Source organism: Antechinus flavipes, chromosome 2 (assembly GCF_016432865.1).
Source record: "Antechinus flavipes isolate AdamAnt ecotype Samford, QLD, Australia chromosome 2, AdamAnt_v2, whole genome shotgun sequence".
NCBI classification, from domain to species: Eukaryota; Metazoa; Chordata; class Mammalia; order Dasyuromorphia; family Dasyuridae; genus Antechinus; species Antechinus flavipes.
Genome location: NC_067399.1, coordinates 396,683,699 through 396,703,181, shown reverse-complemented (window position 1 = coordinate 396,703,181; position 19,483 = coordinate 396,683,699). Strand labels below are relative to the sequence as shown.

General features: G+C 31.0%; 1 protein-coding gene across 8 annotated transcripts in view; it reads right to left on the bottom strand.

Annotated features, from left to right (window-relative positions):
* TCERG1 (transcription elongation regulator 1) overlaps window positions 1-19,483 on the bottom strand; it is a 70,361-nt gene that overhangs the window by 20,567 nt on the left and 30,311 nt on the right. For 3 of the 8 annotated variants that reach the window (XR_007950768.1, XM_051978657.1, XM_051978659.1), the window contains 6 exons: window positions 15,237-15,479; window positions 10,572-10,634; window positions 9,120-9,320; window positions 7,462-7,589; window positions 6,128-6,216; window positions 1,826-1,986 (listed from right to left, as the gene is read on the bottom strand). Coding sequence is in view for 7 of the 8 variants with exons in the window: in XM_051978657.1 (XP_051834617.1) it covers window positions 1,826-1,986; window positions 6,128-6,216; window positions 7,462-7,589; window positions 9,120-9,320; window positions 10,572-10,634; window positions 15,237-15,479 (885 nt within the window). In the remaining variant the exon portion in view is untranslated. The remainder of the gene's footprint in view (window positions 1-1,825; window positions 1,987-6,127; window positions 6,217-7,461; window positions 7,590-9,119; window positions 9,321-10,571; window positions 10,635-15,236; window positions 15,480-19,483) is intronic. The other 5 variants (XM_051978658.1, XM_051978661.1, XM_051978662.1 and 2 more) reach the window with 3 other exon arrangements.

The following is a 19,483-nucleotide window of genomic DNA, read 5'->3' as shown; positions in this document are numbered from 1 at the left end:
ACACATTTTTAACTACTGTTAAAATTGACTTGTCAATCCTTTCAATAAAGAATGGTATTATTGTACCTTTTCTACTTGCCTAGCCTTCTTCTACGTGATATTTAAAATTAAATTAATTTTTTTTTACCCAAACTTCAACATACAATAAAAACCTTTCCTTGCTCATGGAGATGTTGTAGTAGGTGATTGTTTTTGGTTTACTATGATTTTATTAGAACTATAAATGTTATTTATCACACAAAGCATCAACTACAAATCCAAAAATCCCTTTTTAAAATGCACTTCAGTTACAAAGACACTATGGTTCATTAAAATTCAAATATATAAAAACAATCATATTTGAAGGAAGAAAGGAAGGAAAGGAAAGCAGGAAATTACAATAAAATTTCTGTATAATCCATGAAATTGTGCAACCCTTCTGTATTACATATTTTACAATTGGTTTTGTTTCCAAAACACTGAAAGATAATTCCACCAAGCAATGAGGTCATTCCTTTATATTAAAAATAAAGTCTGAAGAATTCATAAAGCAAAATGAAGTTCTGAAACACAAATTCCTACACCAAAGTAAATAGAGATATACATATTTTTAAGGGAATGTTAAACAATTTAACAAAGATTTGTAAATGCTCAAGATTACATTTTTTAAATTTCACTTTCTAATGTGCATGATATAAATTTTAATGAACTTTTTCAATGAAATATCCTTCGATTATAAAAGACATACATGAAAACATGTTAACATGAAAAATGTTATCTCTATCCAGAGGGAAAAACTGGAATAAAAATATAGATTGAATCATACTATTTTCACTTTTGGCAGAAGGAAGAGGGAGGCGGGATTTGTGACTTTTTTCCCTTTGTTCTGTTTCTTTTTTCACTACATGACTAATGTGAAAGTATTTTTTTTTAAATTGTGTCCTGTGGCCCTCTTCAACAAGGAGATGAACCAATTCAGTTCCAATACAGCAGTAATAAATTGAACCAGCTACACCCGCGAAAGAACTCTGGGAAATGAGTATGAACCACTACATAGAATTCCCAATCCCTCTATTTTTGTCCCCCTGCATTTTTGATTTCCTTCACAGGTTAATTGTACACTATTTCAAAATCCTATTCTTTTTGTACAGCAAAATAATCGTATGGACATGTATACATATATTGCATTTAACATATACTTTAACATATTTAACATGTATTGGTCAACCTGCCATCTGGCAGGAAATGGGAAGGGAGAGGAAAAACTGGAACAAAAGGTTTTGCAATTATCAAAGCTGAAAAATTACCCATGCATATATCTTGTAAATAAAAAGTTATAATAATAAAAAAAATTGAGTTCTTTTCCTTTTAAGGTACTTTATTTTCCAAAATTTCAACTTCTATTTCACTTATTGAATTCTGAACTAAAAAGACTTAGGAACTTCAGTGACTGATTTTATAAATAAAAAATATATATGTTGAAACAGAATTTTTGGGTACTTTACAATTTTTACTCCTATTCAAAATAATTTAAAAACCTCAGTGAGTAATATTCTAACCTTACTAATAACTATTCATCAAACTACAAATATATCTCAACTAAATATTAGCTAAGGTAATTATGTTAAAAATAGTAAATTAATATACCACCAAACCCAGTCTTTATTTCATCTAGAGAGAGGAATGTGTATACACTTTTTTTAGAGATATAAATTCACAAAGGCAAATTTTTAACTATTCTAAATGTTCATGTTCCTTGAAAAAGTGAAATTTATATTTAAAAGAATTTATATTCTCCCAAACTATGAGAAATTACTTTTTAAATATTAGAGAATTTCACACTCACTTAGTTTTTTTCCTTCTTCCATTCCTTTCTTGTGAGGAGGTTCCTGAATAATTTTGTCAACATCAGCCCTTCCAATTAGATCATCGGGTCTGTCCCACATAGAGAGACGAGTTGTAGGGTTATAAAAAAAAACTCGCTCATCGCCAGTCCAAACAACACACCTAAGGATGAATTCAAAAAGTTATATTGAGACCTTCTTTTTAATGATATCTTGGAGAAAAAAATCATTTTTCTAATTTCCTAAATACAAAGAACTAAACATGGTTTTTTGAGTAAAAGACATGTTTAATATCTAACATTTTCTGGGGAGATGGGGGTGAGGAATAGGAGGCATTAAAAACTTCAGGTTAAAACAAAAATTGTTTAAACATAACCGTTACTAAAACAATCTAACTTTTAGAATATTAAATTTAAAGCTCATTCAAAAGTACAGTGTAAATATGGAAGAATACAATTAAAACATGAAATGAGAAACTTAAGAGTGCTCACTAACAAATGAGTTCATTTTTTTCCAAAAAATCAGCTGCCCAAATGTAACCTCTTATTGAAAAGTCTCTCTCCTCTCTGTGTCACTATAAAATGGAAGAATAAATAGCTAGGTGGTGCAGTGAATAGAGCACTAGCCTTGAAGTCAGGAGGACATGAGTTCAAATCTGGTCTCAGACACTTAACATTTCCTGTGTGAGCAGCAAGACACAACCCCAAATGCCTCGGCCAAAAAAAAAAAAGAAGAGTGACACAATGTACATATTATACAAAATGTAATGCATACTACATTTAGTATGTAGTATGCCCAATGTTAACCATTAAGTGTAACAGGAAGAAAACATTCAATATATAAATAATGATTTAGAAACCTGCTGAAAACCACTCTGAGCATACTCTTAAGAAATTGAGACTTATGACTTCAGAAACACAAAAATCTTTTAATTAGAATATTTCAATGCCTCATTTATAAGAAAGATTATATTATATTATTTCATCCAGAGACTAAAATGTATCTCATAAGAGATAATTTACCATAAAATCTTTGGCAGTCAGTTACAGGTAGGTTTAAACATTATCTTTATAAATAACTACTTGATATTTTCATCCTTCTAAAATAAACCTTACCTAAGCTGTTCGGTTGATACAAGAGTGATGTTAATATTTCTTAGTAAAATGTAATTATCATATTATTAAACTACACTTTCATTTTGTTCAAATGTGCTATTACACTTATATAAGTCTTCATAATGACCAGTATTTCTGTCCAAGGAAGCCCTCTGGTGGCAAATGTAAGGTCAGACATTATTATGGAATTTACAGAGGGATACATAAGGATCGCAGGGCAGAACTGACTAACAAAAGTATAAAAATGAGTACAAGGAGAAAGACATTCCATTTGAAGCTTTCTGTATTAATATGCATAAGTGATTTCATTTTTACTATCTGAATTCTTTCTACTATTAATATCAACAAGTCAATCACCAAGTATATATTAGGCATTTATCATGTGCCAGGCACCATGGATACAAGTATCAACAAGGATTCTTAATCACAATGAGTTTGTGTTACAATGGAGAAGAAAACAAGTATGTATAAAAATATGAAAATATTTTTAAAAAATAAATATAACGTTAAAAAATGTAATTCATTCAAATATATTCAAAGTAGACAAATAATTGAGATAGTTTGGAAAGGCAAGATACTAATTGTTGGAAAGAACAGGAAAGACTTCATGCAGAAAATGGCACTTGCGCCATGTCTTAAAAGTACCAAATGTCTCTATGACTGAAATAAGAGAGCATATTTCAGGCAGGGGGATATGTAAGGGCAAAAATGTAGAGAAAAGAGATGAAATGTCTAAGTCAAGAACAGAAAGAAAACCAGACTGGCTGAATCACAGAGTATAGGAAAAGGAATAATGCTCAAGAAAGCTGAAAAAAAAAATTTAAAGCTATACTATGAAGGACTTTTTTTTTCTCCTCAGCTTTTAAGAATCTTATATTCAAGCATTTAGTAACGGTACATACTATGTCCGAGGCACTGTGTTAACCACTGGGCCGATAAAAATTTAAAAAAAGAATGAGTTCGTGAAGGACTTTTTTAAAAAGCAACAGAGAAATTTTAGAATCCAAGAAGTCACTGGAGTTAGCCAAGTAGGGTGAGAAACTAGAGGCAAGGAGACCAATTAAAACTGATGTAATAATCTAGGCTAGAGCTGATAAGAGTATGAATTAAGTAGATATCTGTGAGTGAATGAGTAAAGAGATGGGATGGGAGAAATATAATAGAAAGAAAAATGGGAAACTGACTAAGTATATGTGGAAAGAGGAAGAATGAAAAAATACAAAATAATTCAGATTACAAAACATTGGAAGGATAATGGTGCCTTCAATAACAAAAATAGGGAACATAAATATTAAAAATCTATTTTTTAAAAATCAATTCAACTCTGATTAGTAAAGTACTGCATAAATGACAAGCTAGAAAGGAGTACAGTACATAAAGTCAGAAAGTTCAAAGATCAACTCCTGCTTTAGATGCTTACTATATGACCTCCAGCAAGTCACAAAATAACTCTCACATTTCTTCATAGTAAATTGTGGATAAATAATAACATCTATCTTTATGTGAGAATCACATTATTTACTATATTCCAGACATTTTCTTAAATGCTGGGAATACAAAGAATGGCAAAAATTGTCCCTTGCCTTGGAGGAGCTTACAATCTAAAGAAGGAGAAACTTACAAACAAGATACTGAAAGAATAAATTGAAATCAACAGAGGGAAGGTGCTTACATTTCGAGGGTTCGGGAAAGGCTTTTTGCAAAGGGTGCAATTTTAGCTAGGCCATAAAGGAAGCCAGAAGGCTAAGAAAAGGGAGATGAGGAGAGAGAACCAAACACTATCACTTACACAGGCAATGAAAACAATGAAAATTCTTAATTGAGAGAAAGAGTGTCATGTATACCATATAGAAAAGTAAAAAGACAGAAAAGGCAGGAAAAAAAAAGTTGTGAAGGGCTCTAAAACAAAGAGACGTTCTTGTATTTAACTACATAAGTAAGTAGGAGCCTTTGGAGTATAGTTAATGGGGGCAGGGAGAAAGAAGTGATCAAAATTTTGCTTTAGAAAGTTCATATATGTTGTTATTATCCAATCATTTCAGTTATATCCAACTTTTCATGCCCCTTTTAAGAGTTTTCTTGACAAATAAACTAGAAAGGTTTGCCATCTCCTCCTTCTCCAGATCATTTTATGGATGAAGAATAGGGGCAAACAGGGTTCAATGGCTTGTCCAAGGTCATACAATCTGAGGCCAAATGTGAACTCAGAAAGATGAATCTTCTTGACCTCAGGACCACCACTCTATTTACTGTGCCACTACTCTATTCACTGTGCCACTTAGCTGCCCAAGATTATATATAACATACATGGAATATTAATTTCCTTTCATTTTATATATGTATGTGTGTGTGAATAAATATTTACTGATTGACTTTTATATTTTTAATAGTATTTTATTTTTCCAATAGTTTTCTTTTTCTTTTTTTTTTTTTTTGGCAAGGCATTTGGGGGTTATATGACTTGCCCAAAACCAAAACAGTTAGTCAGTGGTAAATGTCTAAAGGTCACATTTGAATTCAGATCCTCCTGATTCCAGGGCTGGTGCTGTATCTACTGTGTCACCTAACTACCCCCTAGAATACTAATTTTCAAAAATAAGAATATAAGAGAATATTCAACATGAAAATGATTCTGAAACTAATCTAACTTACAATTTAAAAATCCCTCCTTGAATTTTTCAGATTTCTTCCTCTGTGTTTATTTGGGTTTAAAAATTTGGCTTTCTAATTTTTTTAATGTACAATCAATTCCCTAATCTTCATTACTTTGAAAGTCTACGTTCTCAACGATTTAACTTTTCCTTTTGAAGACTACCTTAGCAATGTCCTAGAAATAAGTCTTCTTTCATTTAATTTCTGAAAATTCAGAAGATAATGTCGAAATTTGGCAGTCTCAGAATGATCATTCTGAATGAAAGAGGTCACGACACACTAGTACTAGGGTGATAAAAGTTCTGTTATGGACTATGTGGCTCTCTGGTATTCTAGAGTTATTAAAATGATCCAGGACTAACACAGTTGGTATACAATTAAAATAATTTTCAGAATTGAAAATATGACTTTCCCTATAAGAAAACAAGTTTCTTAATGCAGAAGGACCAAAAAAATAAAAATAACCTAATCTATATTAGAAATATAACAAAACATAAATAAAAGCACTGCTCATTGTAGATTAAAAAATAATCATACCAAGGAGTACCAGGAATGGGTGTAGTTGCTACTGGCTTTGCTTTCTGGGCAGCCTTTTCTTCTTCTGTCATCTCTTCTTCTTTGGGCTCCTAAAGAGAAATGATTCATAACCTAATATTGTCACTTCCACTTAATTCACAATATTAGTTTAATAATATTCAAACCACAAATGTCCACAAGTTTCATCCCTGGGCTATTCTTGATAACTTGAGGAGAGGTTTAAAATCATAGTACCTATTTTAACACCCTATCATAGTCAGCCTGCCCTGACTACCAACCATATTTCACCTGTCATTATCCTGCCCTGTTCTCCAGCCACTGCTGCTGCTGCTGCTGGGCACTCTCTGAACTAGATACATGTCCTGGAAGAACAAAACCATTGTGCTTTGAAACTCTAACCCAATAGTTAAGCTGTAATGATTGATATATATCGAGAAGAAAACAAATTTCCAACTGTTTCAGTGCTGCCATGGTCTTCCTTTACTGTCACAGATGCTCATCCCATCATTCCACCTCCCATTTTTTCACCCTTCCTCTGGGAATAAGAATTAAAATCAAGACTATCATGGTTCCTAGAAAGGGCATGTGAATCAAGAACTCTACACAACATACCTGAGACTTTACAGATCAAAACACCTTTTCCGAGTTTCCATTCCCTCCTAGAAGTATTCTCTTTTCCATTAGAATATAAGCTCTAAGAGAGCAAGGATTACATCTCTTTCCTATTTATTTCTCCCAACAGAAAGGACAGAGCTTGAAACCCAGAAAGTATTTAAATGCTTTTCTTATCTAGGGGCAAATTGCTTCCCTCCAAAGAGACTATAATAGTAGCCCTGACTCTAAATAAAATGTAACTGAATTACAAAGATTTTAGTCCAGAAGAAGCCTAAAATGTCTTTCAGTCTAAGCTTTTACAAGAAATCTCCTTCTCCTTAGAGGAGGAGAAATATTTCTAGAGAAAATAGCATTTTACTGAGCTATATACTATCACTAATTACAAGAAAGCAATAATAGCAGAAAAGTAAATTAATTCAATATTTACCAATTGTGCAAAATAATAATTTTGTAATATAATGATACAATACAATATTATAATTTTATAATAACATCCATTTGGAATAAAAAGAATTTTTTTTTAAGAAAAATTTTCCAAATGAAATCACAAGCATAAACTCTTTAAATTTCAGCTCAAATTTGTAATTATGTTCAATCACTTCAAGCATATTTCATGTCAATTTAAGAACCATTAGGCACCTATATTTTACAAATATATATATGGAAAATTATTCAAAATTTAATTTAATCTTACACTCATTTGGTTCATAGTCCTTTACCTCCTTGATCTCTTTTATGGGTTCTTCTTTGGGTTCCTCCTCCTCTGTCTCCATTGGTAGAGGTTCCTCAGGAGGCTCTTTGATTGGCTCTTTAATTTTTTCTTCTAATTTTTCTATAAAAAGATATTCTATTAAAAGTTTAATTCCCTTCAATACAGATATAGTGGAGTTCCCAAAGTGATTTATTTCAATCTTAAATATAAAACTTTATAGCTTAATCTTGAAGAGGCCTTCCAAAGTAAGTTAAGGTGTATCAATTGAAAAGATATGCCATCAAATCAGATGGCAAATAGCTAATAATAAAATTATTAATAATACCTTTTTATTTTCAAAATACATGCAAAAAAGTTTTCAGAATTCACCCTTGCACAAGTGTGTATTCCAAATTATTTTCTCTCTCTTTTTCCCCCACTCCCTCCACTAGACAGCAGGTAATCCAAAATATGTTAAATATATGCAATTCTTCTATACATATAAAAATTATTTCTTTTGGGCACATTACTCAACAAATCTAAGACACTAAGTTCTAGTTGCATAAAATGACGTAATAATTATGTAGTTATACTGCTCAAGCACTTTAGACAATTTCCATCAATGTATCAAAACTTTGAGATTTATTTAAAGTAAAAACAATGTAATAGCATTTGCGAGAAAAGCTAATAGGGCAGATCCAAAAATATAGACTAATACATCAAAATTATAACAATATGGTAAATTCATCTTTACTCATCTAATCTATGTTAATATTCTCTTTCTTATACTTCTTTTTGCTGCCCACTGCATCTGGTATTGTTTTTATATATATTACAATGACCCTTAACTGGCCCTTCTCTTTTTCAAGTAACAATGAAGGGATATTTGTTTAAAATTCTTGGTATAATTTTGTGTTTTCACAGAAGTCAGAAATTCATTAAGAATAATAATGGTTAAAATGCTACCACTATAAAAATATTAAAAGAATACAATGTCTTTGTTAATTATAAAAATAATCTTACCTTCCTTAACAGTATTAACTTAATTCTGCTGTAATGATGATTTAAAGATGTTTTATGAAGAAAAGTTAAAAGTATCCCAATTTTAGTTTTTGACAATAAAGGTACTTAGTACTAACATTTAAGATCTGATCTTCCAAAAAATGAAAGACGACAATCTATCCACTTGTAGTTTGGGCACAACTTTCAGGCATCACTGATAAAGTCCTTTACCTCCTTGATCTCTTTTATGGGTTCTTCAATTATTACAATAAAAATACAAGTATTACAATAAAAGATAGCCTAAGAAAAATGACCTAAGACACAAGATACTTCCCAGAAGCATCCAATACATCTATCATTATGAAAACCAGTCCTATTAAATATAAATCTCAAAAAACAAATTACACATATTCCTAACAATACAGTTAATAAGATAATCATTTCAATGTCTCTAAATAATTAAAGCTTTTCTACAGGGAGAAACTATGATAAACATGTAGAAGACATGTTAATTTCAAGTTTTCAAAGCAAATCCAAACAAGAGATTCAATGAAGAAATAATTTCCCTTCAATGTTATGTTCAGAAGTTTGAGGGTAAAGAGTTTCAGAATTCTATACAGTACAAAATTTGTTTTATCAAAATAAACCATGACACAACTTGATAGGTCATTAAAACTGCTATACCTTTTTCCTTTAGTTCTTGGGGTTTTTCCCATGTTGATTCTAATGTTCTATTATTATAATAATATGTCTTCCCATCTGCTGTTTTGTATTCTGTCCATTCAGAAACCGCTGTTGCTCCAGCTAAGGTCGCAGGTGAAGCAGCAATAGCAACCTGGGGATGTATCATGGGTACAATAGGAGGGGCCATTCCTGGCAATACACCTAAAAGGGAAAAAAATGAAAAAATAAAACAGTAAGATATCAATTCCAAATTAAAACAATTTATCTTAAAATGAACTAATTAAATAATTTTAAAACTTGTATTTTATGTAAAAAATTAATAAAGTAGCAAAGTATAAAATTTCTTAAGTGTACTATTCTAAAGATATCTATGATAATCCTTCCTTGTGAAGTAGTAAAACATATAAATCAAAGACTCTGAAATACAATACAAAGAATTGCCAGAAATTGAATTCTCTCTCATGATATACTTTTTTAAAATTATTTTTAAATAAACAAGCAGCTGAAACATTAAATTAGATTAACAGCATATAAATTATCAATATAGAAAAATAATAATTTTTTTTAATTTTTTGAAAAAGAAAAGACTATCAAAAGCATAATTAAATCTCAACCATGATCTTCTAGTTCTAAAAAGGTATTAACTACTAGGTCCATGAACTCATATTTGTTAATGAATGACTGATATTACCAAATCCACCTCATGTCAACTAAACTTCAGCCAAGCCACTTGTTATCTTCATTTCTCTCTCAAAATTCAGATTTTAAGTTTCATTAATGAGGAAAAAAAATATGTTCCATTTTTAAAAGTCTTGGCTTTACTTTATACTAACTAGATTAAGTACATAAAAAAAATACATACTCTGATATCCTACAGAATACACAAGGATATATAAACTAAAATTTTATTTAAAATAAATTTACTTAAGTCCAAGTTTAGTAACAAGGTACAATTTTTCAGCCAAACTATCTTAATTCAGTAACTTAAAAATATAAATTTATACTATACATACAAATAGTCATACATACACACCTACTGGCATGCAAGCACAATCACATCACTTTACACATGGAAATGATTTTTTAAATTTAATTGAAAAACACACACACACATAACAAAATTTAAACTAAAATTTAAATGTTATGTATATGGGAATGAAATAGTTCACACTTATTACATAAAGTAATAATTAAAATAATCTGACCTTATTTTGTTTTTTGTGAACCAAAATAAATAAATAAATAATAATTTGAAAACAACAACAACAACAACAACAACACTACATCTATTGGGAAAATTAAGTGTTGGCCAAATGTGACATCTGCATTTATACTGCTCATTAGAAATTAAAAGATAAAGATCCACTCACTTGGGAAAAAAAATATAAACAACAACATTCACTACCATGCCAACTTACAGACAAAACGAACTAAGATGGTTTTAAGAATTACCGGTCTTGGTGGTAGCGACTGTCTTTACATACGGGCAGCTGACTATTTGCATCATTGCTACACCTGTAAAATGGATAAGCAAGCATGTTGGAAAGCTGCCATTGTATGTCAGCTACCACTGGGATTCAGGATAATAATAATTTACCAGTACAATTTAGAATGCCATTTCCATTGGAAAAGACAAAAACCACAGAAAAGAATTTGTTGCTCTGACATTTCAGGAAGTGGTGCCAAATTGTCAATAATTACTATAAATTATAGTAACAATTACCTCTATATTGAACCAGCTGCCATAACATTTGAAGGAGTCTCAGGGGTTTAAATTCAATATGGGAAGACCTCTTCGTCCATGCACACACATTTAAAATTCTCATATGGGCCATTTTCCTACAGGACATCAAAATCCATGCTGCTGTTGCTTAGAAACCAATGGAAGGCAAATGCAGCATGAAACTGACAATACATTTTTCTGTTTCACTATGCTGCTAAGAACCACATGCAATAGCTGATGCATGATACATCCATGCAAAGGCAAAGAAGGTAAGGAATGAGGATAGATGAAAATATGCCAAAGCAAAGCATCCTTTTTTTTTTTTTTTAAATGGCAGAGAAGATCAGAGTGAAGCTTAACTAATGGCACAATAGCAATGCTCAGTATTATAGAAATAATAAGTTTTTTTTTTTTATGAAATACAAGGGTGGGAAATGTTGTGAAGGCAGCATAAAATACTAAGAAAACTGCCACTGCTTCACCCCTTCAGTACTGTGCATACAGAGAACTACATGTAAATTATCATGAATTCTAACTTGAATTAACAGATAAAATATGCTATGAAGAAAATTACACCCAATGAAATTTCTAAATAAATAATTCTTACTAAATAACTGTTATGGGAAAAGGGAATCTAGGTTAAAAAGAAAGCTGGAATCCAAAAATAAATTATGATTGTTTTAATTTAGACTTCAAGGAGAATCGAAGACAAAGGTAAAAAAGAAAACTTGGTAGAAATAACTACATTTTGGCAGCAAGAAAAAACAAAAATCATGCTTTTCTTTAAATTATTTTTTTATCCTTAAAAAGGACAGGAAAAATTAACTCTAGCACTCAAAATGAAATTAAACCCCTGGGTTTATAAATTAATAAAACAATTAGAAAAATAAAAACTTTAGAATAAAAGATAGCTTTATGTTTCATTGATTTTTTAAGATTAAAGAAAGTCTCCAATTTTATTAAACTTTTTAATGAAAGATTTATTAAAGCTAAAAAATATTAAATTAGAAACAAGAAATAAAATCACTCTACTACATGGTACTGAACAAAGCAATTAATTGTTTTTTGTTTTGTTTTGTTTTTTAGTCTCAAGACAAAGATTTGGTGTTATCAATGTTTAAAAGAATACACTGTACAAAATTCGTTTTGTGAAGGAAGTTACAGCATGTATTAAATCTAAGTCAGTATAAACACTGCCATCTACAGGATGATTGTACCAATTATTTTAATTTTGCAGAGGAACTATTTAATAAATTAATTTCAGAGTATTCTCACTCACTCCAATGAATATATTGTGAATTTTTAAATATATGAAAATAAAATAAAAATGATATCTATTAACTTTAGGGATTTTTAGACCTTATTAAGTCAACCAGGCCAACATGTATTTTATTTCATTTTAAAATATAGAGCATAATAAACACTTGGATTTTAAAATTTTTAAATGGTGAACGGATAAAGACAAAAGCTTGCCTCTTATCTTGGTGGTCACAGCTATATGAAGAAAAGACACATTTCATTCAACTATTTTTAAGGGAACAATTGTTCAACTTTCCCAAAAAGTAGTCTCATCAAAATATGTTCTTTCAAGATAAATGCTTTTTACTAAGTTATTACCTTTTAACTACAGAAATTGTGATAGGAATTTTGGAAAATTCCATTCCATTTCACAATTTTCTAAACCTCTAAATGAGGTTTTAACTTTTAATATTGGAAATTCAATTCTATAATCCTATTCCAAGTGATAGCTTTCATCACTTTTCTTTCCTGTGCCTTTACTTCATACTTCTTCTTTTTTCTTTTTAATTATTTTAATCACTGTCTCATTCCTTTACCCATTTACTTTACAATTGCTGGTACTTACAATATCCTATAGCAAATGAATTTACAGAAAGGCACTTTACTGCCCTATTTCTCTTGCCCCTGAAATAAGTTTAAGGATAGAGGAGAAAAGGAGATAAAAATAAGAAAAATAAACTGAATAAAGAGTACTATTTCTACATTTCCTCTTCCAACTTCAAAGAAACACAATGAAAGAATGAATTAATCGAAATGAGAGCACATGACAAAATTTATAATCCTATTTTCACTCTTCTATCCAGCCTTTTTTCCCAAAGAATCACAAGACCTTCTTGGAAGATACCTTGGAATTTATTTAATTCGCCTTCCCTCTCAATGTAGTAACATTCTACAACGTTCTCTACAACGTTCCTAACAAACTTTGCTTCTAGTGACAAAGAGATTCCCTACTTAGGAACTCATGCATCTCCGACATTAGACAGTTTTAATTTTTACAAAGGTCTTTATTAGAATTAAATTCTGCCTATCTATAACCTCTATCCACTAGTGCTAAGTTCTTCCTCTGGAGCAAGAAGATGTAAATCTCCTATCTCTTCCCCAAGCCAGCCCTTCAAACATTTGAATATAGCTACAATATCCCATCTCCCCCCCACCCTTCATCTTCTCTAAACATCCCAAACTCCTTCAACTGTTCAGAACTTAGGATCTCATCTTATACTGTTGCAACTAATAAAATAAGAAATAAAGAACTGAGAGAAAGGTTTTTCCCTCTGTCAGAAAACCCTTGCAAAAATCTTTAGTTTTTAAAAGGCAAAGTGGTAGGCAAGTCAAAATGAAACAACTGCAAAGAGTGACAAGTTTTTTTTTTCTTTTTGAACATAAAAGAAATTAAGCTTCAAGCAATTTAAATTTTGGTATATGCTATTAGTAAAAATGAAAAGACTGTGAGGGTATGCGATTTATACGAGAGATGTAAGTAGTTGAGTTGAGCTGCAGTGTACAGCATATGAAAAGAAAATAGAAATAAAGTTAAAATGGTAAACTAGCACCTTTGATTGCAGTAGACAAAAGGAATCTAAATTTTTTTTATGATTGGCCTTTTAACAGAACTAAACCAGAGCAGAGATTAACATTCTAAGATGGCTGGACACCTGTGTTAAGGAATCTCCTACTTTTATGCAGCTCTGGATTCTAACTATTGCTGAGCTGCTGTACATCATCATAGATCATTAAGAAATGTGAACACTTTAACAAGTATCTAACTGCAATTAATTATAGGGCAATGATTTTCAAGTAATCCCTGTCATTACTTGACAAACACAAATTATTTAAGAACCTAAATAAAATGCATTTTAAACTGGAATAGTAATGCTATTCTTCATGAGTCACAACCTTAAAAAAATCGATTCTATAAAAGATTAAAAACAATTTAATTCTTTACATGAGTTTCAGAACAAGGAAACATGTTTTGTCTCTTGTTTCACACTTGTGTTAGGTGATACAAATCATTTCCACATATAGCTCTCTATCTATACTCATGATCACTTGTTTCAAAATTCTAGAACATTATATGAAAAATATGGATTTTTTTCAAGTTTTTGATCTTTATTACTGAGTTATATAAAAAGAATTAGCAGTCTTTAACAAGATGGCACCAAGAATGATTATCTGAATTCTTTTTTTTTTTAATTTTATTTCAAGACTGAAAGGTTTACATCTGAGGACACAATATTGTTTGCATTTGATATGTACATATCTGAAAATTATTCCTGATCTGCTACATTTTTATTCAAAACATGAACATATAATAGAATCAACATGGAATACCAGGAGCAAGATATTAAGGAAAAATCACTAGACTGAGTCTAGGGACCTATGCTCTACTACAAACTATGTATCCCATGGCAACTTAGAATCTCTATGCATCTCAATTTTCCCATTTACAAAATCAAGGGGGTAGGACTAGACAATCTCCAAGGACCATTCTAAGAGTCTACTATTCTTAATTTCCTTGGCAGAAGCAAAAGCAGCCAAATTAGAAATATCCAATACTATCACTATTTTATATTTTGCAAAGGAACACCATTTTGCTACCTTTAAAGTTTCCTCATTACTTTTCAGCTTAAGCAAAGGTGCAGGCTTTTCTCTTATAGAAATGCTTTGCTAGATTCCTATGGAGATTTTTCTCCTTAAATTAAATAGTTTACATTTTATTTCATACTTTAATGTCCATAAAATGTGTAGCATCTTTTATTCTAATAGGCTCAATCCCTTAAAAATACTGAATTTAAAATAAAATAAATCCAAAAGGTATCAATTTTTACATCTGAAGCTAATAGTCAAGATAACTTTATTTTAAATGTGACTAACTTTAACAACTGGTGTATGTATCAGGTGTGAAAATACAAAAACAAAAGATACATTTACCAAAAATTAAAAGAGAAATTACTGCAATCAGCCATGAATCTCTCAAAAAAAACACTTTAAAATGGGTGAGATTCAAGGCAAGTTCCATATGCAACAGACACATGAGAACAAACTTGCTGACATATGAAAAACATAAAAAATAAGAAAATTATCAGATGCTGGTTTACCTGGTAGTGGAATAGGCATGCCGGGAAGGGGAACACGAAATGGAGGTACCATTACTGGTGGAAAAGCAGGTATTGCCGCTGTTGGCTGAGGTACTGAATGAGGAACTGCAGGAGGCAACGTCTGGGGGTGTGGCTGGGGAACAGTCTGTACAGGTGTAGCCGTAGGAGCTGGGGTTGAAACACTAACTGAAGGTGTGGCAACTGAAACAGCAGAACTTGGTGTCTGATCTTGTGTGGTGGGTGCTAATAAAAAATGAATAAAAAAACCTATTTTAAGCCTTTATTAATCATATTATCAGATATTTTTATATGGTTATAAGTAACCATATAAAATACATTAAATTAATATGCATCATCAGTTATAGTTATCCTCTCTATAAGACCCATATAGCTCACACCATTAAAGAAAAATCTAAATCAAATCTAAACTGTCACTTTAAAATGTTTTTTATAAATTCAATGTTAAAAATCAATTTTAGCTTGTACTTGATGTGGAAAAATATCATTGTCCAATTTAAAACTATTTAATTAGAAGTAAATGTCTTTAAGTGAAGTCTATAAATGAAGTTGGTTGCTCCAAATACAGTGAAGTTCAGGCTGGAGACAGGAAAAATACCACTAAGTAACTTAAAGTCACCCAATGATCCAAATATTTGTCTCTCTGGGCTTTTTTTTTTTTTTTAATGTATTCAGTTGCTAATAAAGCAAAACAATCTTAAGGACAGTGAGCAATTTGATGACAAACTCACCTTAACTACATGAATGGCAATGGGGCTAAACAACTATCTTTCAGGAACTAAGAATCAAATAATCTATCACAGACCAGGTCTTAGGCCATAGTACCATATTATTATTTCAAAAACTGCACAAAAAAATGAAATTAACTGATATTACTTTACTAGTTCTCAATTATTATAATTTAGCATTAAAAAGGGAGAATCAATACACATAAATATCTTCAAAATATTTTATCTGAGAAATAGCAAAAATGTGGCTTGTTACTTTTTTTTTAACAAATGCAAAATTTTCAGTTATTAAAAACAGCAATGCATATATACTAATTATTTGGAAGTAACATCTATGAAAATTCATATTTCTGACCACCTCCCTATAGAGGCTACTTTTAACATTTGATAAGAGCTATAAAAGTATAATAAATTATTATTTTCAATTATTTTCCTACAGAAAGTCAATTAGTATTAGCCACATTTTTTTATGAATTTGTTCAAGTTAAGAAAAATGAATCCATGAACAAAGAGGACAAGACTAGAAGATCTGTAATATTCATTTCTCTTTATACAGGGCTCACTGAATTATATACTTAAAAAAATTTTATACCTATGTTTGTATATTGTACATCATAAACAAAGGTAATATAGTGAGAACAAAATTTTTTTAAAAGTTGCCAAAGGTTAATGTTATAAAGATGCACCAGTAGAATTAGTGAAAATATCGACCCAACCCATTTACTTAAGGTTTGCCTATTCAAGACTTCCTGCATCAGAAATGAGAGCAGTAATCCTTAAAAGGAATAGTCAAAGGAAGGCCATGGAAGAACTAAGAAAAAGTTCCTTACAACAACAAATCCATACCTCTATAATTCATTTCCTAAAATGATTCACTACAGCACCAATCTCCAGAAATAATATTTACCTGGTTGAAAGCCTTCAGGTAAGAAAGTATGCATTATCTTAATATTTATTAACACAACATGGACAATTGTTAAGAAGATACACCAAATAAAAAGCAGGTAGGAACAGCCTTAAAAGGAAAATGAATGCAACAGAACTGAAATGAAAAATGAATATTTAAAAAAAATTGCACTCAAGACATAAAATAAACAATTTTTATTTCTTGAGTCAAAAATTATGCCTCCCACTGAATAGAACAGAAAGAATCATCTCAGTAAAAGTGCAATAAATATTACTGAGAAAAGCAAAGTGGTTGCAAAATGAAAGATATTTTTAGGAAAATATTAATATATGACATACTCCAATGACAGGCAGTATGCTATAAAAAACAATCACTTTCAGAACAAGAAAGATCTGCATTCAGCTTTGATCACTCTAAAACAATACTTATGTTGACTATGGGTAAATCACTTCAATTCTCAGTGTTCCAAAATTGCAGCACACAAGGGATAGGGGAGAGGACCAGATGAAATGCAAAGGGAAATTTTTTTTAAATAAATAAAAGTAAAAATACAATAAAACATAATGCTGATTTCTGATTTTTGAAGTCAGTATGCTTTCTACACTCCCCCCTTCTGTTATTATTTGAGTTTGACAGCATTGCTCTAGACTAATTCTCTATAGAGAATTATAGTATAAATAGTATAAATTATAGACATGTCTAATGATATGCATACACCACCAATGAAATCAGAAATTTAGTCCCTATCCTTATTGACACATAATTTAAGAATAACTAGGGCAGCTAAGTAGCACAATGGATAAACTGCCAAGCCTGGAGTCAGGAAGACTCAGCTTCCTGAGTTCAAATATGGCCTCAGACACTTAGTATCTATAATGACCTTGGGCAAGTTATTAAACCCTGTTTGCCTAAATTCTTCCATCTGTAAAATGAGCTAGGGAACAAAATGGCAAATTCTATCTGTGCCAAGAAATCCCAAATAGGGTCACAAAGAGTTGGATACAACTGAAACAAATAAACAAAGTAACTAGATTTACTAAGAGGCATACCTGTTAAACTGGGGACAGCTAAGAGTATCACAATCATTCTTACCTAATGCAGTAACACCACCTTCTATTTGTATAGTGCTTTACAATTTTTAAAGTTCATTCACATATCACTGTTTGTGACCCTAACCTTATATAGTGGGCAGAAAAGTTAATTACAAAAACTACCCATGATTTCAGAAAGGCCTACAGGGACTTACATGAACTAATGCTAAATGAAGTGATTTAGGTCAATTCCATAACTTGTGATGGAGACAGCCATCTCCATCCAGAAAGAAGACTGTGGAAACTGAATGTGGATCACAACACAGAATTTGTACTTTTTTTGTTGTTTGCTTGCTTTTTTTTCTTTCTCATTTTTACCTTTTTTAAAATTTGTCTTGTGCAGCATGATAAATGTGGAAATATGTATAGAAGAGGTGCACATGTTTTAACATATGTTGGATTGCTTGTTGTCTAGGAGAGAAGGTAAAAGGGAGGGAGAAAAACTTGGAATACAGGGTTTTACAGGAGTGAATGCTGAAAACTATGCATTATTTTGAAACTTAAAAGCTATTATTAAAAATTTTTTTTAAAAAGCTATTCAAGATGAGGGTTTTTTTGCCCTTTTTATTCCCATCCTCCCATTCCTATCACTGCTTTCAGATGAAAAGTTTTATCAGAAAATTTTACACAGCCAAATGGGTTCTGAAAGCACTCAATTTGGGAGTCATAAAAAGGGAAACTCTCAACTTATCAGAAATAGTAGCACTAGTAAAGGATCAGGTACTATTTAGCAACTCTACTGCCCAAAGATAGTTAGTTCTGTGTCAGAATTCCAGGGCAGAAAGGAGCACTAACACTTGTGGCTGCAGCCACCTTTGTTAAAGATTTGAGTACAGACCTGGAGAGTAGTGATCACACTTCTCCTGGATTACACCACTTTGGATATATCAAAAACTTGGAGAACTAGTCTAGAAAAAGGCATCATTAAAAAACTGAAGCTTAAGACTTCTCATTCTCAGGTAAGCAAAGCTCAACTTTAACAAAATTCAAAGTCAAAAACAAGCTGTAAAAATAAGTTAATAACAAAAACCTAACCACAAAGAAGACATAAATTCAAAAGAACATAAAAACAACCATATGCAAAGTATCAATGAAAAAGAAATAAGACACAAGAATTACTGGAAGAGCTAAAAAAACTATTTTAAAAACAGAATGAGTGTTAAAGGAAAAATTCAGGAAAGAAATGAGAGTAATCTCTCAGACCTGTGGAAGAGGAAGGAATTTATGACCAAAGAAGAACTAGAGATCATTACTGATCCACAAAATAGAAAATTTTGATTATATCAAATTGAAAAGTTTTTGTACAACTAAAACTAATGCAGACAAGATTAGAAGGGAAGCAATAACCTGGGAAAACATTTTTACAGTCAAAGGTTCTGATAAAGGACTCATTTCCAAAATATATAGAGAACTGACTCTTAATTTATAAGAAATCAAGCCACTCTCCAATTGATAAATGGTCAAAGGATATGAACAGACAATTCTCAGACGAAGAAATTGACA